General features: G+C 35.5%; 1 protein-coding gene across 48 annotated transcripts in view; it reads right to left on the reverse strand.

The window, feature by feature from the left end:
* nrxn3a (neurexin 3a) overlaps positions 1 to 23,419 on the reverse strand; it is a 295,029-nt gene that overhangs the window by 54,579 nt on the left and 217,031 nt on the right. For all 48 annotated transcript variants that reach the window (XR_009266732.1, XR_009266731.1, XR_009266730.1 and 45 more), the window contains one exon: positions 8,122 to 8,293. Coding sequence is in view for 45 of the 48 variants with exons in the window: in XM_058749467.1 (XP_058605450.1) it covers positions 8,122 to 8,293 (172 nt within the window). In the remaining 3 variants the exon portion in view is untranslated. The remainder of the gene's footprint in view (positions 1 to 8,121; positions 8,294 to 23,419) is intronic.

Raw genomic sequence — 23,419 nt, forward strand, 5'->3', positions numbered from 1 at the left:
CTTATCGTGAAATGTGTGCTGCTCACTGCTATGGGACTCGGTCAGATTACAGGAGATGGTCAGGTCTTTGTAGATGTTATGTTGCTTCTGAGATGCTCGATAACATTTTTTCCTCCTATTTTAACATGAGGTTTCTGAGGACTTCCGAACTGCCTTCTGGTAAGACATGCTCAAGGAAGAAAGAAAAAAAAAACACATTTCTGGTCATCTTATGTGAGTCACACAAAATAAAAAAAAAGATGAAATAAACTCATTCATATTAAACAGGGTTGCACAAATAAACAGAGGATAATGGAGACAAGCCAAAGCAAACAGAGCAGGTGGGGCTTTTTTACTGCAATTTACTGCATCAGGAATAAGCCTGACTTTAGAATCAGAACTCAGTCTCCAGAGGGAAAAAAGCCCTGTAATGCTTTAACAAAAGAAAGGATATGCAACCTTACAGAGAGGTTACAAAAACAACAAGGATTTTCGGTCAAAAACATCATGCACGTCATCCAGACATTAGCATTAAGGTGGCGAGACATGTTATGCGTGCTTGCGGAACATGCTGATTTAGAATTCATTGAACTGAAATGGTGTTCCTGAAGCAGGGCACCATGGGACCCTAAAGCATCATTTCTGAGCTTGCTTCAGCAACTACAGGGATGACACAGCATGGGGTAACCACATATGATTACCCCTGTGAGCTCAATCTCTGCACAATCACACATAATATGGTGCTGTAACTGCCATTTATGAAAAAATACACTCTACACACTTAACATACTCAAAAAGATTGGCAAAGAATTTAAAATGACTTTTCAAAAGTAGAATAAAAAAAGGGATATATATATATATATATATATATATATAACTTAATTATGTTTACTTAATTAATTAGTTATGAAAAAATAACGTGATTAAAATGAAATGTCATCTTACATTTTGACTGTTCACAAATATGATGCAGGGCAACAACTTCATAAATGCAATTATGGCCTAAAATTCAAGATATTGGGGAAAAAATGCTCCTGTATGAGTTTTTGTCTCATATTTATATCACATCATAAGCAATAGGCCAATATATATATGTTTATGTTATAACATAATATATTTTATAAATTAATTTCAAATGAATTGTCATCATCATTATTATTATTAAAAATTGTATTATATATAACATACTGTATTATCTATCCATCCATATCTTGTACAATTACACACACACACACACGTTCGTTTTTGTGAAAAGTGGGGACATCCCATAGGCGTAATGGTTTTTATAGTGTACTTACTGTATGTGCTATTGCCCTACACCAACCCTACACCTAAACCTACCCCTTACAGGAAACTGTGCATTTCAACTTTCCCAAAAAAAAACCTCACTCTGTATGATTTATAAGCGTTTTGAAAAGTGGGGACATGGGTCAATGTCCTGAAAAGTCACCTTCACCTTGTAATACCTATGTCATACCTTTGTCATTATACAAATCTATGTCCTGACTTTTCACAAAAACGCGCGCGCGCACACACACACACACACACACACACACACACACACACACACACACACTTCAATTATTGAAAGTTTAAGTTTCACTGTAAAAATGATTTTGCAAAGTGTTTATTGGAATATGTTTATTAGGTTTTTAATTTGTTTTTTGTTTTTCTACTTCAAAAATTTTAAGTTTAATTCAATGTGTTACCGTTTCTTTGTTGTGAAATTTACCTGCAATTTCTGAGTGAAAACTATTTCAAGGTAAATCCTATACTAGATTTTTGTGGAAATAAAAAATGCAGTTGTACAGTATGAACTTATTCTATTAAAAAATATATATGAATAAATGAATGCATTGTACCACTGCACCATATCTGCATGCAGTATTACAGCACAAAAAAAATTAATAAAAAAAACACTATTATATTTCACTAAATTTACAATCCAGTCTAACCAGTAAGCTGCACATATAAATTAAGTCATAATCATTCTTTTTCAATTAAACAGGCCTTTTAATGCAAATTAAGCTTCTTTAGATTGTGCTTTATTACATATTAAGTATAGATTGCACTTTAAAGAAATACAAAGCAGATAAATAAATCTTGTATCAGAATAGTACTTTTTAGTACTAGTGTAAATCAAGAGCATCATGGTGAATGAAGTGAACCTGCACTAACAGTTTTCAGCAGGGTGTGCGACAAAAGATGGAAAATGAGAGAACTGAATATCTCTACCAACCTCGCTGATGGTACAAAAATGATACGGTGATTTGACTGAAGTATGGCGGTCTGAACCACTGTCAGTGCTATGGCAGAATAGCAGCGCCCATCGCATATAATCGTCTACCATTTTCCCCGCTGTCATTCGCTATTACCCAGCCTGGGTCCTGGAACTGCCAAAGCAGCCACAGGGACATCAAAAAGCCTCTGCACAGCCATAAAGAAAGAAGTCATCTTCTTCTCAACACACACACACACACATAAAGATGCAGACACGGACACACACCGTCGAGCCATCATATTGCGCACACGTGTGTCAAAAATGATATAACATCCCCTCCGTGTTCCTTGTCGTAACCCCTGTCCCACGAATACGCTTGTCTCTTGAACATAGCATCAAGCTGCCGTCTGATTGACACACTCTGACATTTCCTGCCAAACTGCAGGGGTGTGTGGGACAGTTTAGGGCTGCAGCCAGAGTGATAAAGATTTGGACTGATTCCATTTGCTTTTGCTCTATTTTGGTAAGGAAAAGCCGATTTTTTAGTTTCCTTCGCCTCTACCATGCAAGTTATTTTATTTTCTATTTTGGTTTAACCAAAAAAGTGGTGCCAATAGTAAAATTGTATACTTTTACAACTAAATAAATAAAGAAATAACATTAAAAATGAACTAAAAACTAATATAAATGTAGACAGTGAAAAAGAATCTAGGCATATCTACACTATAATGTATTAAATATGTTTTTGTTTTTAAATACTTAATTTATCAAAGATTATTAAATTAATCATGTTTTTAAAGATTGAGTCAGTATCAGATAGCAAAAGTAATATAGTGTAAAAATATAATATGTAAATATCTAAAATATAGGTAACACTTTACAATAAGGTTCATTAGTTAACAACATTAGTAAACATGAACTAAGAATGAACAATACTGCTACAGCATTTATTAATCTTAGTTAATGTTCATTTCAGCATTTACTCATGCATTATTAATATCACAAGTTGTGCTTGTTAACATTAGTTAATGCACTGAGAACTAACATGAACTAACAATGAGCAACTGTATTTTCATTAACTAACATTAACAAAGATTAATAAATAGTGTAATAAATGCATTGTTCATTGTTTGTTCATGTTAGTTAATACATTAACTAATGTTAACAAATGACACCTTATTGTAAAGTGTTACCAAAATATATGTAAAATATTTACAAATGTGCAAAAAAAGATTAAAATTAATAAAATAATAAACAGTTGTATAACATAAAATTATGTTATAATAAATCAAAAAGGTAATGTAGATCTAAAAAAAAAAACAGAAATGGGCATGAACATTTAAATACCAATATCAACCAATACCACTAAATTTAAAAACCCCCAATATCGAATGATAAGTGTTGTGCTTGCCTCTAATATATAACATAAAAATATGAAAACAACAGCAGTACAGTCAGGCTTAAAGGGGTCATATGATGCGATTTCATGTTTTCCTTTGTCTTTGGAGTGTTAGAAGCTGTTTGTGCATAGATAAGATCTGTAAAGTTGCAAAGATTAAAGTCTCAAACCCAAAGAGATATTCTTTATAAAAGTTAAGACTCTGCCACGCCCCCCTAAAACGTCTCATTCAAACACGCCCCCACATGTTTACGTCACGGTGTGGGAAGATTTGCATAACACCGCCCAAACGTATACGCAATGAAAGAAGGCGTTCAATCAGTTTCTCATAACGATGAGCTTTGTAAAAATCTACGCGTTTCAGAAAGGTGGGGCATAGAGGAGCAACAATAATATACAGTATGTGGAAAATAATGTGTTTTTTGAACCTCGAACCGCGTAAACACATTGCATTACACCAAATACACAAAATAATGTTCTTTTTAGCAACATCATATGACCCCTTTAAGACCTCATCTTACCTGCGGCTGACTAGCAGAATTGGAATCAAAGGACTAAACTACAAATCTCTTTGGATATCATCCAAGAGAAGTTCACTCTGTGAAGGATAGGATTCAGTTAATCCTCCTTCTTTATTACCCTTTAAAATACCCTCTAAATGCAAGAAGTCATTAAGTCTATTATATTTTCACATTTAAGCACGATGAACCTGCTGGAAGTTGTAGTTGTATATTTTCGACTTTCCTCTGAATTAAACAGCTGTATTTTAATCAGAATCATTCTAAACACCTGTTGCAAAGGGTTAAAATAGATCTTGTGCAACACTATTCGATACTCTTTGTGTTTGAATGCGGTTAGCATATCAGTGACAACGTGAGATAATTCTTCACAAGACTTAGTTTCTATGGTTTCTAAATATAACGACTTATAGCTTGCAGTTGTTAGTCCAAGGTACAGTTCCTTTAAAAGAAGTTGCTTATCTGGCTCTTGCAGTGAGTTAGAAAACTACATTTCCACTGCATAAGTCCATTATATGGTAAAGTGAAGGGAACGAGAGAAGATTGTGCTGATTTTCAACTCCAGATTGCAAGCTACAGCCTAAATAATAGACACCGTTGAATTTCCCTTCAGCATTTTCAGGAAAAATCCAAGCAAATCCAGCCAAAAAAAGCACACCTCCTTGCCAACAACCGACGAGTAATACTAGCAAAAGAAGTACGTCTTGTGCTTACTCGTATTTGTTAGCTGTTACCGGAGGGTGTGCGAATTGTATTAGGACATGTGGTGGCACTTGACTCTGTATTTCTAGTAAAGTGAATGGACAAGCGCAGCACAATTTATTCTCAAAGTAAAGTTCTCTGAGTATTCTGCACATGGCCTCGGGTTACGTTGTAATGACAGTCATAAGCTTTAGGTGACCGCGCTTGTGGCCCTGTAGACATCTCTGCTTGACCTCTTGGGACCTGTGCGAGATAAATAGGCAGTGTGCTTGAAAGATGCAACGAGCTAACTTGCCCTTGCTATTTGTATGTGCTTAGCGCAGCAAGGTATGGTGTAATAACTTGGCAAAAGCACAGCTCTGGAACCGATGTGGCGAAACTATTAGGCATTAGTTCTTTGACGCATTAAGAAAATAAAGCACAGATGTTGAGCGCGGTTCAGAGCTCTCCATGGGTCTTCAAAAACCTGCTTCATTTAGCCTGTAAATGAAATAAAGACTAGCATGGCAGCGCACCAAAAACTCACAATACCACTTGAGGACTGCAGCGCCGTCAAAGAGACCAAATATATTTCTTCATCAACGTCCTGACAAGATCGAATTGAGAAATCAAACATTACAAAGAAATCAGTGCCAAAGCAAAGAGCAGCCTGCCATGAGGGGACATCTGTCTTCAAGCATAATCATATTCTATTCACAGGTGGCCATCTGAATATATAAATATTTTATTATCATGTTGAAACTTTGGCAGAGAAAGTAAATTTTGCTGACATTTATATAGAAGTGTTATACCACCATGCCACCTATAAATCTCAGTGATATATTTCCCCAGCTCTTATGTGAGTCTGCTGCAAATGCCCATGTTGGCAAAAATGAAACTTTAGACCTAAAACAGGCAGGCGCTGACTTCTGTATAATGCATCCATATGAACAGCACGGCGACACGCTGCTGCATATATTTGTCATGCCTAATATCATTCATATAAATGGCAGACTGATAAATGGGTGCATTAGTAGAGTTGGCCACATAAAATGGGTTTATTCAGCGCCAACGGGAACACAAACTGATGCCCTTAGATGCTCAAACAGGAAAAAAATGGACACGCTGGTGTAATGAACAAGACAAATTACTCTACACTGGATTTGCATGGGCATGTTCCTTAAAAAATAATGCAGAAGTTTGCATCGTTTAGAATTTCTTATAATCTTGATGAGAATGTTTGCTCAGTAATGACAATGCTCAACAAAGCGCGTCTCTTGTGTGTGACCCAGCTGAAGAGACAAGTGGAGGAAGTTTGCGTTGTATAATCTCTCCTTAGTACTCCCTCAAAATGAACTCCATGTACTCCATGTACCTGCATTATAGAAAAGATCCAACTGATAGTGCATTACTCTAACGCTATCCAAGTAAATCACTGTAACGGCTTCCCTTTCAATGATTTTGTACTAATCTTGATTTTTATAGATAAAGTCATGACAACCTTAGAGGTTTTAGACTTCTCGACCTTCTCCAATTTGTCCAATCATGCTAAATGGAGAAAAATGTGAGCTTAGAGGAACTGGCTGTGTCATGATTTCCCCCCTTTGCTCTTGCTTTTAACTGAGAAGAGATGTAATACTAGATATGGGAAGAAAATGTAAAATGGAAAGATGTCAATCCTTTTTGTTAAGAACATACCTGAGGGGACGGAACCAGGTTCAGTGTCATTAAATTATGGCATCAAGTTGAACTTGACAAAACAGTGTGACGCAGCATAATCACAGCCATTTAGGAGGTATTTAATATTTAATATTCATTTATTACTATTAGTTTTTTTACAGTGGACGGGGCTGTAAAGTGTGATGCTGCAGAAATTCATAAACTCAAATCTACGCTACAGTTCAAAAGATTGGGTTGGCTGAATTTAAATCAGTAATATTATGAAAAAGTAACTGTTTTCTATTTGAATAGATTTTAAAATGTAATTTATTCCTGTGATGGTAAAGCTGACTTTTCAGAAGTCATTACTCCAGTCTTCAGTGTCCCATTATCCTTCAGAAATCATTCTAATATGCTGATTTGCGGCTAAAGAAACATTTCTTATTATTATCAACGTTGAAAACAGTTGTGCTGCTTAATATTTTCATGGAAACTGATATATTCTTTTTAGGATTCTTTAAAGAATAGAAAGTTCAAAAGAACAGTACTCTTTTGTAACATTATAAATGACTTTACTGTCACTTTTGATCAATTTAATGCATCCTTGCTGAATAAAAGTATTAAATGCTTTAAAAAAAAATCTAAATCTTGATGGTCCCAATCGTTTGAACGCTAGTGTAGATGGAAGAGATATACACAGCTGATGTGACATGCTGAAATACAATGTTTGAAAATTGCAGTCTTTCCCATTTCATTAGATAAGAGCTGTGCTTGCATGCCTAGGAAATAGCAGCCTAAGGCGTTATTGAGATGGCTACAGAGTGAACTAACTTGCCTTCAAGGGACGTTGCTGGTACATGGTTTTCCTTTTACACTTTACTAATTTCTTAGAAGTAATAAAAAAACCCAGCAAAAAATAAAAAGAGATATAATACTAGATTTGTGAAAAACCTACTATATACTACCATTCAGAACCTTTGAGTCATTGCAAATAAATTAATACTTTTATTCATCAGGATGCATTAAAATGATCCAAAGTGACCTTAAGACATTTATTTTTTTACAAAAGATTTCTATTTCAAATACTTGCCTTTTTTTTTTTTCAACTTATCTAAAAATCCTGAAATAAAATGTATCACAGTCTCTACAAAATTATAAGAAATGTTTCATTAAATCAGCATATTAGAATGATTTCTGAAGGATCATGTGACACTGAAGACTGGAGTAATGATGCTGAATATTCAGCTTTGCCATCACAGGAATAAATTACTAATTAAAATACACAAAAAAAGGAGAAATAAAATTAAAAAGTAAACTTGTCAGCTACTTCCACACCACGTCCAATGCTTTCCACAGAAACCCACGCAGCAGTGCGGCAAAACAAAATGCCATTATTTTCCAGTCATGGAAGAACAAAAAACATCTAATTGACAATTAAATGCAATTTAGGAAAATAGGAGAGGCTACAAATGTACTGTTTGTTGGTATTGTTGTGACTGAGGCTCACAGGACGTTGCTAAATGAAAGTACACCGCACAGTCACTGGGGATACAAAGTGACTTTAGAAATAGCTCGAAAGCAGTTGCTGTCCAGTTCTGTGCGTTGTCCATACATCTTCTTGATGTCATAAGCCAAAGGTTGAAGCAGTCGGTGAGAGGTCTTACCTGAGGGGAAGTGCTCATTGATGGCCCAGTTGTCCACCTGAAGTGTAGCATTGCCCCCATTTCGGGTGAAGCGCACTACATGGTACTTGCCGTCATTTACAGCGGTGCTGCTCTCCTGAACAGTAATGTCAGACGTTCCGATGTTGAATGTGACTCCAATTTTGCCTTGTTCCTGAAAAGGATGAGAAAAACATCAGTTTTGCACAGCATCTACATTAACAACAAACACATGGGATGAATTCTGGTAAATTTTGTGACTTTTTGCCATTCAGTTTCACCTTATGTATTTTTCCTGTATTTGCTTCAATGAAGAGATGCATTTATTCTGTGTTGATTAATTTTTAATGACGCAGTTGCCCTTGAAATCGGTCACCTCTTGCTTTGCTTTTGTTCTAGCAGGATCCTGAATAATCTATTAGCATTAGTGACCCCTGATAAACTTGTCCGCTTGATGAAAAGTATTCATCAGCCATTAGCACCCCCCGTCTTTGGAGGTGAAGAATCTGGCTCATTGATTTACATAATGCAGTGAAAGTGGACTAAATCAATAGCATTAGCTAAAACAGAGAAAGAGATAAGAATGATTAATGGAACAGGAAGGTGTGCAGTGTTTGCCCTCATGGATCCAAGAGGCTGTGTGCAAATGTAGCTGCAAAGATTCCCACTATAAATTAATTAGCACAGCATCAATGAGCATCGGTGGAGCAGGAAGCATTGAGGAAATGTTTCATCCATCGTCAATGTCATGAATTAACTATGTGTTTTGAAAGTGGAAACCAGCCTAAGCTGGTTTGGTAGTTTTAACGGGTTTTGGGCCCTTGTCAGCTGCTCAGACCGGCTAAATCAGCATTTTCCGTTTTTTTTTCTTTCTTTCTTTCTTTCTTTCTTTCTTTCTCTGCAACCGTTTCATCCTCTCTAACGCACTCTCTCTACCCCCCTCCTGAGCCCTCTGGGTTGCATGGATATATTTTATGGTTATGTTAAACCAAATCTGGTGTTGTTCTTATCTCTTGCAGCATGGAAAATGACGACAGATGATAAATTGTATCAAGGGAGATGTTTATCACCGCAGAGTGCATTTATCACAGAAAGATCTCCCTGAGAGAAATCTGGGCCAGTCCTCTCAAGTTCATTTGGAAGACTTTCCCAAAGACCGGAATGCTGTGTATATTCTTCTCTGTTTATGTCTTTAATTAAACCTCGTGTTTTATTGATATTGACTTTGTCTCACTGTTTTTTTCTTTTATTCACCAAGGATGCATTAAATTTAACAGTACAACATTTGAAATATTACAAACAAATGTATATTTCAAAAAGATGCTATTCTTTTTTACCTTCTATTAAACAAAGAACCATGAAATGCATCACAGTTTTCAACAATTTTCATAAAACAGTTTTCAAACACAAAGTCACCATATGAGAATAATTTCTGAAGGATCCTGTGCCAATAATGATTGGCAATTTAGGTTTGCATTCACAGGAACAAATTATGATTTAAACCATATCAAAATAGAAAACAGTTATTTTAAATTTTAATAATATTTCACAATTACAGTATAACTGTTTACTGTATTTTCAAACAAATAAAGGTTGTCTTAGTCATAGTAATGTGTACAGTAAAATGTTAATAGCAATTTCGAAATTAACCACAGATATTGAGAAAACATGGTATTTATTTCAAAGATTGCAGTTAAAATTGTACTGTATATGTAAGGAATACAAGAAAAAAAAAACTTTTTTTTCCCCAAACATATTAAAAAAATATATTAGATAAATTTTTGTCTCAGAATTCAAAATTCCTGTAGAAAGATATTACTGAAGCTTTAACCTTCTTTTGTATTACAATGTAGACATGCACTTTTCAGAAAAGCGCCTAGTATCCTTTCTAGAAATTCTGTTCATGTTTTCATAGTTTAACTCAAGCAAAAACAATGTAAAAAAATATTTGTAAAAAATGTTTAAAATCGAAAATCTTTAAAGTCTAAAACTTATGTTTTTAGAAGATTAATATAAGCATATCAACCTGATTGCATGGCATGCAGATTCATCAACCAAATTAATCATGAATAATTACATATAAGAATACTGCATCACACTGTTCAGTGTCTCAAACTATAAGTGGAACACTGTTTAAGTCATTTACATTTAGTCGTTTAGCAGACGCTTTTATCCAACGCGACTTACAAATGTCAAATAAAAATAAAGTCAAATATAATTTGAATAATGCCTCTCAAGATCCCTGTTTTCTGCTACTTTTTATTACACACCATCTTGCTTTTTTAATTATTCTAAATTGACATCCATAATAATTACTATTACAAATAATTGTTTTCTTTATGTTCCACTTCATGCCATGGCTCCTTTAACTATAGTAAATGGCCTCTTGTAGCTTATGGCTATATTATGTACACTTATTTATTTATGTATTTAATGGATAGATATTCATAAGCTTGTCAATGTGTGGTATAGTTTTAATGAAGTGTTTGTGTTCAATGATACTTCAGGTCCCTTGAGACCGTATTTATAGAGGAAGGAGGATTGTACGTTACTGTAACCCGGCCTTTCTTCCTGCATGAAAAGTTACAGAAAACATATCTCTGCCCTCTTGTAAAATATTAATGAGATGAAAATGAGTCAAAACACATAAAGAGCACTTTGCTAAATCTGTTTCCACAGACTTACACATACATACACACACAGTGCTATGAAATATCTACTTTTCACTTTGTGAAAGCCTCTTGCTGCTGTATTACTTGTTTGATCACAGAAACACTCTTTTACATTTAGCATCAAAGAGTTTATAAGTGTCTCTTTCTTGCACGCTCTTTCGTTCATCCATCTCATCCCTCTTCCACGTTCCAATTCCAATACTGCAATGCTTTCGTATCCAGGAGGGTAAAAGGACGAATAAACTCTTGGTTTTTGAGCAAGTGATACATGAAAGGAAATAGTCTGTCACGCTCACACACTATATTGAGCGTCATGTCAGCGCTCCATACAGGAAGAGGGAGCAAATACAGAACAAGCTCAGTGCAATTTTTCTATTATGGGTCAATGACAAATAAAAATGGTCAAGATCAATGAAAAGAAGAAATGTTATCTTTTCATTCATGTTGGTTTCAGACATTCTTTCTTTCAAAAAGAAAGAAAGAAAGAAAGAATCAACATTATTTTCAAAAAATTATGCATGGTAAAAACAAATACTGTATTTTTAAAAATGATCTTGAATCATTATTATAATAATGAATCATTAACATTTTTGGTAACACTTTAGAATAGGGAACACTTAGTCACTATTTACTACGACTTTTCCCTCAATAAATTCATAATTTGCTGCTTATTAATAGTTAGTAAGTTGTTAAGTTTAGGACTAGGGATGTAGAATAAGGTCATGTAGAATAAGGCATTAATATGTGCTTAATTACAACTAATAAATGACTAATATTATAGTTATATGCATGCTAAGCAACTAGTTAAGATACCCTAAAATAAAATGTTTTTTCTTTTTCTTTTGGTTACTCAATTTCACCTGAAATAACCAAGAAATAAATCATAATAAAATAAATAAATAAAACATGGCATACTGTAGTCATGCATAGTCAGACATGATTTACGATTTTCTTGATTCATTACACCAAAATGGGTTCATGGACATTGGTTATGCTAATATTCTTTTTTAATCTAAAATAAGTTATATTTTAATAATTTTATGAAAATCCCAGGACTTGTTTCTTTAATGCAATTTCCAAACCTTCTACAATTTTTTATGTAATTAATTTCAATAATCCCAAACTTTTAAATACAAGGCTGAATGCCACTTAATACTTTTGGATGATGATTTTAGGTCATTATTGAAAAGTACCCAGCCAAATATACAACTCTGCTGCTGGCACAGTGTAAAATGCTTAGCACGTCCAATTACTCATTGTGTATTTGAAGTGGAATAGGACATGGAGTTTGAAACATAATGATTTTGCAAGCAGATAAAATTATACAAAAAATAAATAAATAAATAAAAGATGGCAAGAAAGCCTGGTCCTTCTGCAAACACTATGCAAACAATCGAGGCTTAAATTAAATCTTTATATTAAAAGTATATAAACAGACTCCACAAGTCTGAAACCATACAAAAAAAAAAAAAAAGAAGGGAAGTCGTGGCCTAATGGTTAGAGAGTCGGACTCGTAATCCAGGTTGCGAGTTCGAGTCTCGGGCCGGCAGGCATTGTAGGTGGGGGAGTGAATGTCCAGCGCTCTCTCCACCTCAATACCACGACTGAGGTGCCCTTGAGCAAGGCACCGAACCCCCAACTGCTCCCCGGGCGCCGCAGCATAAATGGCTGCCCACTGCTCCGGGTGTGTGTTCACGGTGTGTGTGTGTGTTCACTGCTGTGTGTGTGCATGTTGGATGGGTTAAATGCAGAGCACGAATTCCGAGTATGAGTCACCATATTTGGCCGTATGTATGTCACTTCACAAAGAGCAAATTTATTCATTTTATCGGACGTTGTCAGTATGTTGGATAATGATCCATTAAAGTTACGGCGTGGTTACAGCAACAATGTCTACTGCTAAAACCCCAATCCACATCTTTCATAATTGAATCCCTCTTTTATTCCATGGGCCATTTCATTTGTTTTGCTGTTAACCTCCATCACAATATTATAATGTGCCATTTTGATATACCTTTCAGGATAAACTAAACAACAAAAAATTGCAAGTAATAAACAAGCAGCAGCAGGAACAAAGCAAGTGTGGCCTTATTTGTATTCTGCGATACGCTCCTCTGATAGCCAGACAGTTAGAGTCCTGTTCCAGAATGCAAACTCCAATCATTACAGTCATCAATTGTGCTGTTCTTGCTCTCCTCTGCTGTGTGAGGAGCAAAGAGGTTTGCCCCACTGTATCACCTGGACAAATTGATAAGTGGCTAAAAGATGAACCTTCTCTCCCTGTGAGTGCCCGTCTGTGCAGAGCTGATAAGGTGAGATGCTCCTCAATTGGTAGTAAAGAGAAAATGGAAGTGACAATTTTTCGTAGCTGATTGTTTCATCAATATAAGAGTCGATATTTTCAAGTCTGCCGCTAAATAGTGTGGGATCTTTTTCGGAACAACTTCATTACTTTCGGTTTAATCTGCGTCTCACGGCGTGTCGTTTAGCAAGTGCAAAAGAATAAGAAATAGCTGTGGGATACATTTAATGGAAAATTAGCAAGTAAACAAAATGGACACGCATTTGCAACACTGTGTACGTTTTAGAGCGCACTACATAATGTTAATTGAGAAACAAGATGGGTTTGATTCTTTGTTGCATTATTACAGCATTTATAGTATAATAAAGACACTTTTGCTTTAGATTATGGAGAAAGCGAGGCACCGTGTTTATGATGTTTTGTTTATCGCACTAATTAGACCAGCATGGAGGGCTGAAGTTTCAGCAGCTTGACACTTGCAAACATCTTATTAAACAGAATGAAAGCTTACTCATAACCACGAGATCTAAAAATGCCTTTAAACAACACAACAATCATCCAGTCGAGGAATTGAACTCAAGTAAACTGACTACAATTAGTCCTTCAAGTCGCTCATTGCTACTTAAACTACCGACAGAAGATTTTCAGTTTCCCACAGCCTTTCAATTAGGTTTGCTGATACAGGCGAAATCTCGAGGGAGCCTGGTGTCCGTGGGACATCTGCGTTGAAGAGCCACTGTGTTTCCAGAGTAGTTTATGGAGATATCAAACATGTTGATGAGGCAGAAAGCGCTCTTTAATTCACTGCTAGCTGCTGATTTGCCTGCCAAGGCTATCGGGTCCACAAAACACCGACAGCTGCCAGACAATACTTAATCTACCCAGAACTTGCTACATCAACACTCTTATATGGCGAACGGAAAACAACATGGGGGGAGAACTTATATGAAATAACTTTGCTGACAGTAAACAGAGTCAAAGTTTCTTTCAGAAGTACAAACACACAACTGAAAAGAAAAAATGCACGAAGGCCTTCAGTGGTTCATATCGCGGTGTGTTTCAAGGACAGCGCTGCTTTGTTTTCTTGCTTTTTAAAAGAAAAAAGAAAAAGTGATGAAGGTCCTAAACACTTGAATGTGAGACACATTCAGATAATGATTTATGGTCTACAGGTAACAAACCAGAGTACAATGCAAAGCACTTTACAACACTGTCTAGTAGAATTTTTCATCTTTCCGTTATGCACACAGACCTTGAGTGCATAAATATTAATATACAGGACATATAAAAGATGCTATGCGAAGTCAAGAGGATCAGATGCCTCACAACTCTAAAAAAAAATACAAATAAAAGGAAGGCAGCTGCTTATCACATTGAGTTTGATCTGTCATGCGAGCAGAATATGAGTAGCCACATCCTCAGGGAGGTCACAAGACAAAGACATTTGTGTTTCGTCTGCGTCTGATGCTGATCAGTCAAAATGTTATCTAAACAGCCCTCTGCAACATTATAAAATACTCCACCTTGAGCCGACGTCCACTAGATGTTATTTACGAAGATCCGTTCTGCAGACCAAAGCAAAGCTGAGAGATGCGATATTTTTTTTTTTTTTTCAATTTTCTAATTTGCTTTGTCAACAGAACGAGAAGGAGCTTATTTCAGGGGGGAGTGTGGCGCAAAATGTGCCGAAACGGCACGCGCCACTGAGTCTTCTCTCCAGTGCAACTGGAAAACTGAAGGAGAAAGTCAAGCCGTCACAAAATCATCTACACTCTGATGGTTCGTTACACTTTATTGGTAATTAGATCACCATTACCCGGAGGGGGCAATCCGATTATGTGGGCTACATCTCGTTAAAAAACACAACTCATACTTCCGAGCCACTAATTCAAATCGCAAATGAAAATAATATATGCTAATGAGATGCAGGATGGGCATTTAGCTTAGAGCGTAAAGTGACAGGAAAACCATAAACTAGAATTTCCCCAAGAACATTTTCAGACCTGAGTGGAACATCCTGGTTCTTGAAGTTAAAAATCCCATTCATTTGCTCCACACATATAAATCTGTCAATTTAGACCATTAGTGGTGGGGATTTTTCAGTGACTCTTTCTGCAAGTTACTCCAATGGATACAGTGGCTGTCAAAACCACAGATTCATTCACAAATTAAACAAGTGACCAACTTTATGAGTGAGTCAGTGTATTACTCATTCAACCAATTTGTTCAAAAACATTGACATTGTCTTCCATTCATACAAATACGAACACAAAAGATCAGAAATGCTAACATGTGCTTTGCATTCTTCTCAAGTCTACGGTTTTTTTAAATGTAATTACGTAATTGATAATTAATTTGTGAAATGTTTTAAATACATTTATTATTACTACTATATACACTACCATTTAAAGGTAATTTAGTAAAGAAATGAGTACTTTTATTTATTAATGCAAGGCTGCATTCAAAAACTTACAGTAACATTTGTAACATTTTAAATCAATTCTGTTCTTTTCAACTTTCTATTTACAAAAGAATCATGAAGAAAGCATCATGATTTTCACAAAAATATTAAGCTGTTTTTAATATTTACAAGAATAAAAATTTTTACTTGAGCAGCAACAACCTTTTGCAATATTGTGATTCATCAGAGTTGGTTAGATTAAAACTCTCTATTAACATTTTTTATCCTTTAAGGAGAACAAACACTGCTGGAAAAGCAACCTTCAAGGGTGGCATTGCGACATCTCAAGAGACAAAGTGGTTCTCCAGAGACGGTAAGAGGGGGACTGGGTCAATAGGGCTATATCTTGACATGCTGCTCAAAGTGAGGCGTGACTGCATGTGTATGACCTGCCTCTCTTCTCGCACATGTTCTCACCCTAACAAGCAGAGGTGCCGTGTGATCAACGGTTCAGGCTTTGGAGCCTGAACAGTGGGCTGAAAGGAATCCCATTCTTTGACTATGTTTACGGCGTAAAGCTTAGTTAGGCAGTTTCAGAGACAGTTGATTTTCAAAGCAGACTTAGAAAAGACAAGAGATGTGCTCCCTGTTTTGCTCTAACCCCCATCACCCCCAAGCAGCTGTTTCCATGGTTACCGCAGCTGCCACATTCCGCGTCTGAGTTTGATCTGACATGTTTCACTCACAAAAGACATCTGTCATTTCTGAATGAATGCTATACCTCATCTAGCAAACATGAACATGATCAGATGAGTGCACAGCGATGTGCATGAAAAGATCACAATTTATGACTAATTTCTTAGTTTGCATGTGTAGTTTTGATGATGTCATGAGTGTTGCTGATGAGAGAGCATCACAATGAACCTGAAAATAAAATCATCATTACCTTCATAAATTACACAAATGAATGAACAGGGAGGGTAGGGTGTTTATATCTTTTATGAAATGCATTAATTGTTTATTTGCATTTCAGTGCAATTATCAGGCCCAAATATGCGGATAATGTTTTTTAGCCTTTGAAAGAACATGTGTATTTAACAGAAGCAATCAAACACAATTCTGAGTGTGTTTTGAAAAAAAGCCCCCTGACAACACCCCATCATTTAGTCGCAGATCTATACACACTGCAGTCCGTAATGATTTTCTGGACTAAACTGAGTGTTATCATGGCTTTTCTCACTTTTCTGAATATTGAATGTTCAGTCTTTTGCAAAATCACCAAGAAGTTACCAATGCTGCATTTCTTTGATCAAAAATACAGTAAAAAAGTAACTAACTAAATAAATAAAATTTAAAAATTGGAAAGAAATATTTATTTGAAATACCAGTTTCCTATTTTAATATATTTTAAAATGTAATTTATTCCTGTGATTAAAGCTGAATTTTCAGTGTCACGTGATCCTTCAGAAATCATTATAATATACTATTTTGCTGATTAATGTGAAAACATTTGAAAATGTTGAAAAACACTGCTTCTTAAAATTCTTTGAAGAATAGAATGATCTAAACGACAGGATTTTGTAACAATGTAAAAGACTTTTGCAATTTGTGTTTTTACTAAAGTTGCCATTTTCATGCTCAAAGCATTGTCTAAAGAGCTTACTCTTTAGATATTGGGGGAAACATCCTAATTTCTGTGAAAAAAAAAGTGACGTGATGTACTGAATTTCGTGCACTTGGGTTATTTCTACACAAACTAATTCATAACATTTGTATGGATCCAATTAGGTATTTCCTATATAACACCTTTCACACTCATATGGTGTGCCTTTCTTTCCACCAAAGATATAGTATGCAGTTATGAACATATGTGAAGCTTTTCTTAGATCTCCTCACACCCCTTTTGTATTGCCTCTGATCAGCTTCTCACTCAAAGCGCTGGCGCTGTGCCATAATTTGTTCCGCTGGACTTTATATCAATTGGCATCATGTGAAGCCATTTAGGACTGTCATTCTTCATTGGCTTGTCAGCAAACAAAGCGGTCATTAGGGATAAGGACTACTCAAAGTGATGTAGTGTTCCTAAATTATGGATGCAGTGATTTGGTCGGTGACAGAAGCATAAGACTACGCCAGGCTGGAGACAGAATCGTCTGACTTCACCTGTCTCTCTAACCAGGACTGATAATCACTGAGTTAGGATTAACATAAGCACGAAAATGCATTCACTTTTGTGAATTGCAAATGAAGCAGCTAAACAGTTGTAAGATAAAACCCATGATTAGAGAGCACCAGGTAGACTGACAGAGCTACTCAGTATGCAGATTTGCACACAATATTTGGAGTACATGCTAAAGTAATTAAAATGATTTGAAGCGCTTTATAAAAAGATTAGCAAACACTCATTAACACTTTGATAAGATGGACAGCTCGCTCCATTCAACAAGCCAAGAAGCATCGCCGAGTAATCCAAACAAACAGCTGGAAATCACAAATTAGACAAAGTTTCTTTCTCATTAAAAGTGGAACTGATGCAACGCAGCTTTCAAGTGTCACAATGTCACTATTACGACCTAAGAATTCATTTACAAATCACTCTAGTTTAAAGGAGCATCTATGAATTGACGAAGACTTGGATTTTAGCAGTGGTTCGAAATATAGTTCAATTAGCTTTCAAACAAAATATGGCAATAGCAACCCCAAGGTCCCAGGGAACTGATACAAATGTCTCCTTTGAATGCAATGCAAGTAGCTTTGGGTAAAGGTGCATGCCAAATGCATAAATGTAAATGTGAAATGTCATTACTGCTCCCCGTGATCACTTTTATACATGTGGGTAAAGCCAACCAAATTCTCACTCGCCAACATAAAGCCGTTTAGCTCAGCCGTGACCTGTTTGTATTCTCCAAGGTGCTTCACAGTCAGACTTCCCTATGATCCTTAACTGCTTTCATCTCTCTTCTCTTTGACTTTGACACAATAACTTTAAAAGACAGATTTGTAGGTCTTCAGTTGCACCACCCTGGATCATACAATTCGCAACGCCTTTGGAGCGACTCCCTGAAAATCAATGATAGAGCCGGTCCACACCATTTCTTGATTATCAGCCATCCAAGCTTCCAGCAAGAGAATCAAGGCTGGAATTTCTCTACAAGAAAGATTCGAAGTCAGAGATTCGAAGTCTAAGAAGTGAAGCCTCTGGACTTCAAGCGTCAAAAATATCAGAAAGAACTCTTCAGGTTTATCTGCAATAACTTTTTACTTTGCCTCAACCCGGCTGTCAAAGTATTCAAAAGTCCACTCAAGGAAAAATCTCGACATATAGAGCTGAAAACTAAAGGTTTCCCTTTTTAGCCTAATTGTTGGTACATTTGAGTGGATAATACGAGTGGGTCATTTTAACCTGTCTGATGGCTACTCGGAATTGTTAGGTTGTTCTAAGACTGATGTCTCCTACTGTGGATCGTGGGAAATTTAGTTTCCAGAGCACTTAAAACTTTTCGCCCCACAGGTCTTAAAATCACAGCAGGACTCAAATCACATGCATTACCTCAGAAATGAAAAGAAAAGGAAAATACGTTCAGCAGCTTCACAGCGTGCTGTAAACATGACTTTTCCCTATAAGAACACTCAGCTGTAGTTATCTCAAATTATCCCTAGACAAAGCCACGCTTTGACTCTTTCAAACCTTACTTGTTCAGCAAATTTTATAATTTAATCATTTGGCACAGGACCAATCAAACTTTCCTCTTAACTACCGGCAGAAAGGATTTTATTGAGTTACACAACCATTCAGAGAAAATTGTGGTACCTTGCTGGCTATGGCGATGACACAGTCCCTTAGTTTCTTTTTTTTTTTTTTTTTTTTTTAAATTCAGAATGGCATTACTAAAAGCATTTTTCTTAAATACAAAAAGCAAATAAGCAAATGGAGAAGAATCACATGAATATTACATTGCATTTTCAGCAGACACTGATGGATGCATAAGAAGTTGATGATTGGTTTTGGGCTAAATCCTGCAGAGAAGTGTCGGGAAACAACGGTCTAGTGAATTGTTGAATATAATATGGATTTGATGCCCGCTGGCCACGAGCAACACTGCTGAAGCAGACAGGTGCACTTATCTATTTCTGTGAGGCATCTATAAATCAACGCTGAATAAATCCCTCTGTAACTGCTTTTGTATTTACAGGACTGAAAAAGAAATATATATTGCCTTATGGTTGTGATTGTGTTATATACCACTATGCAGCATTATTAGATCATTTTGAAATCATTTTTGGAGAGAGCACTGATAAAACAAGCAGAGTTCATAAGAGCAAAAATGAGGGGGAAAAAACCCTCATATTTCTTTACATGCAAAGAAAGGAATCCAATCCAGCGCTGCCCACAAATGCACTAAGAAAATGTAGGCCTAAATCTAAAATTGTAATTAACTATAAATTCTATACATTTTATTAAATAAAAATATAATTTACTGAAATTTATATATACATTCTATCATTATCATTCAAAAGTTTGAAACTGAAATTTTTTTTTTGACATACGCTCACCAAGGGTGCATTTATTTGATTAAAAATACTGTGAAAATATTATTACAATTTAAAATAACTGTTTCTGTGATGACAATTAAATGACAGAATAGTGATCAGTGCCACACGATCCTTCAAAAATCATTCTAATATGCTATTAGATGCTCAAGAAACATTGTTTATACATATCAGTGTTGAAAACACTTTTTTGTGAAAATGGTTATATGATTTTTTTTTTTTTAGGATTATTCGATGAATAGAAAGTTCAAAAGCAATATTTATTACATTGTCGTTTACTGTCACTTTTGATCATTTTAATGCATAAAAGTAATTTTCTTTAAAAAGTGATTCCAGACTTTTCTTAGCAATTAACTGTGATTAACTGTGATTCATTAATTGGCAATGCATATAATTAATTTCAATTACCACTCAATTTTTAAACATATTATTAAAATCAAGAATAGAGCACTATACACAAAAAGACAGGAATGGGGGAAAAATGGATTGTGTTTGATCAATTATTATTATTTTTTTACACAGAAAAGCATGCGCTGTGGATAACACAGCTCCTCTCACCCCATCTGAAGGTACAGCTTGAGGGGGAGGTCACTCCAAATGAACACATTTTCTGTCTGATTTCTGTACAGACCCCCGGTTACTGAATTGCAGGGGAGGCAGTCAGACAGACTGCAATTTTTCCTAGAACATACAATTACCATCTTCGTGAGGTGAATGCAAAACGACACAATGAAGTACTTTTGGAAATAATACTTCCAGTCTCGCCCTCCCCGAGCGTTTCAGTAAATATAGAGGCTTACGTGCAAGAAGAATAAAAAAACCAATAGAAATGGCCTCAGCGTACTGAGATGAGGCACCTGTGTCTTTCATCTGGGCCATCAAGGAGATCGGCCAGTTTATTTAGATGGAGCGGTTTTGATTCCTCATAAATCTGCGCATCTCGCTTGACAGCATATGCTGTGAGGAAAGTGGGTCATGTAGGGAAGGTCTGGGCTGAGTGGCAAGCCTGTCACAGATTAAAACATGTGGCTGGTCAAAATAATGCAAATTTGTGCCCCGCGGCTGCCAGCTTTCTTTAATACGAGCTGAGGTTTTTTGGCAATCCTTCGAGAATTACTAGGAAGATCGCTGGGGAAGCTTTCCTACAATTATCATTAGCTGGAATATATTAACGTCGACTCTGTGCACTGTTTTCAGGTGGTGTGTAAAAGTAAAAGTGTGCATGTACCAATCAATGTCAAGGTTAATGAGACAACTAGAAAAAAAAAATACTGGGAAGTCACTGAAATTCAACCCGTTTTGAGCAAAACCCATGAGGAAGCGTCAATTTCCCCCTTGTTTATGCGTCTGAGTTTCCTAAACTGAACCCTGAGGATCAATGCACTCTGATCGGAATGACCTTCCAGGGCATCTGCATTTTTTATTCTCCATCTGCGTTCACATTATGCTCTATTTCAGACATGGCTCGCATTCATCTACTTTCAACTGCTGGCCAATTTAACGCAATTTCCAGATCAAAAATACCTTAGGGGGATTGCGTTACACCACTCTCATCCTCGCCTGTAGCCACGGCGGAGCCCGACAGTACGCTATCACAGAACCCAAATAAAGCATTAATTGTAAACTGATTTGCTGATTTGAAAAAAGTGTGACTGTGTAGACATATAGGATAAAACAGATACAGAAATGTGGAGACATATAGGATACAGCGTTTTTCTTTTTATCTGGAACAAAAGAAACCCTGGGGAGTAGCGAAATATTATGTGATAGTGAGCAATATAATATAATATAATATAATATAACAATTATGATATGGCAAAATATTCTAACTAAATATTTAAAAAGTGACACACCATATTTAGGTTAAAATTTCAGCAGAGACACTTCATTTTCAAGGAAATTTGTATTTAGTTGAATATTTTATCATTATCTATCTATTTGAATTTGCTGTTCTCTCTGTATATTATTGTTTTTTTCCCAGCACTAAGCATCTTTAAAATATGAAGTGATATAAGTAATATAAAGTTCATAATATCTGTCACATGCTGATAAAAAGATATTAAATATAGAATTGCTACAGAATACATGTCCAGGCGTATATGGAATATTGATTTTCTACAAGAAAAGGTACTATAAAAAGTCAATCCATTATTATATTGTTAACCATTTTGTATATATATATATATATATATATATATATTTTTTTTTTTTGTTTGCTGTCTTGTATTAGAATTATATTATGTTTTAGAACTTATAGTGTCAATAAAAACAAAATCATCAAAATAATTCAAACTTATGGAACAAAATGGACTGTATATGTGAATTAAGTTCTTAGAATATACTAATTGATTTGATTAATATACAATGCAAACATGTATGTATATGTGGCAAAGGGCCGTGTCATTTCTGATAATAAGAGAGTGATTATTTATAGAGGTGGCCAGGTGTAGGTTTAAGCTACAGGCCTGGAGTGTTTCGATTTTCAAACAACATTAGAAGGTAATATTAGACTCTGAAATATTGATTCATAACTCAGCAGTATGAGAGATTAAAGCTGGATTCTTTTGATGAGGTTGACCGTGAAAACAGAAAATCAGAACGCATTTAGAACAGCCTCCTCTATGTTAAGTTAATTTATCCAGCTGGGCTTTTTTCCCACAATGACCACACATAGAGCAAAGGAGCTGATCAGAGCTGCCAAACCAGCTGTGAATTTTAAACTAGCACACACTGCTGAATGTGGCAGCCTTGAACAGCCATATAAGTAGAGAAAAGGTGGAGAAAATGAAGCAGAAACATTGTGTTGCACCTGCATTCCTAAGCTACAGTTGGAATAAAGCCATGTGTGATTGTGCTGTGATTAGCTCTACCGATGGATTATGGAAATAGGCTTGTGAAAAAATGGGTTATATAAGCACAACAGCTTCCTATAATTTTATCCACTTCTGTTTCTAGCTCTTCAGCGAATAAACTGATTAATATTTGGTGTCACAGGGGAAAATAAAGTACTGTTTCTAAGGTGTTTTTTTTCCTTAGTGAAGGACATTAACGTTAGACATGAAGACATGCTTTGCAAACATTCTTGTTTTATGCCACATTCAGGTAAGTATACATATAAATAAAAATTGTCAATATTAAGGTCACAACAAGTATTTGCAAAATGCTGATATACATTTTTATATAATACGTTTTACTACATCTATTTTAAAATTATAAAATGTGTAAATACAATGTGTTAATATATATAATATATATATATATATATATATATATTACTTGAATCTTATGTCTTATCTAAATGTAATTATTTTGGATAGTTACTATAGAAATTGTATCTAAAAAAAAATTGTATTGTAAAAAATACAATTGAATTGA

This window comes from Onychostoma macrolepis, chromosome 17, assembly GCF_012432095.1.
Source record: "Onychostoma macrolepis isolate SWU-2019 chromosome 17, ASM1243209v1, whole genome shotgun sequence".
Classification (NCBI taxonomy): Eukaryota; Metazoa; Chordata; class Actinopteri; order Cypriniformes; family Cyprinidae; genus Onychostoma; species Onychostoma macrolepis.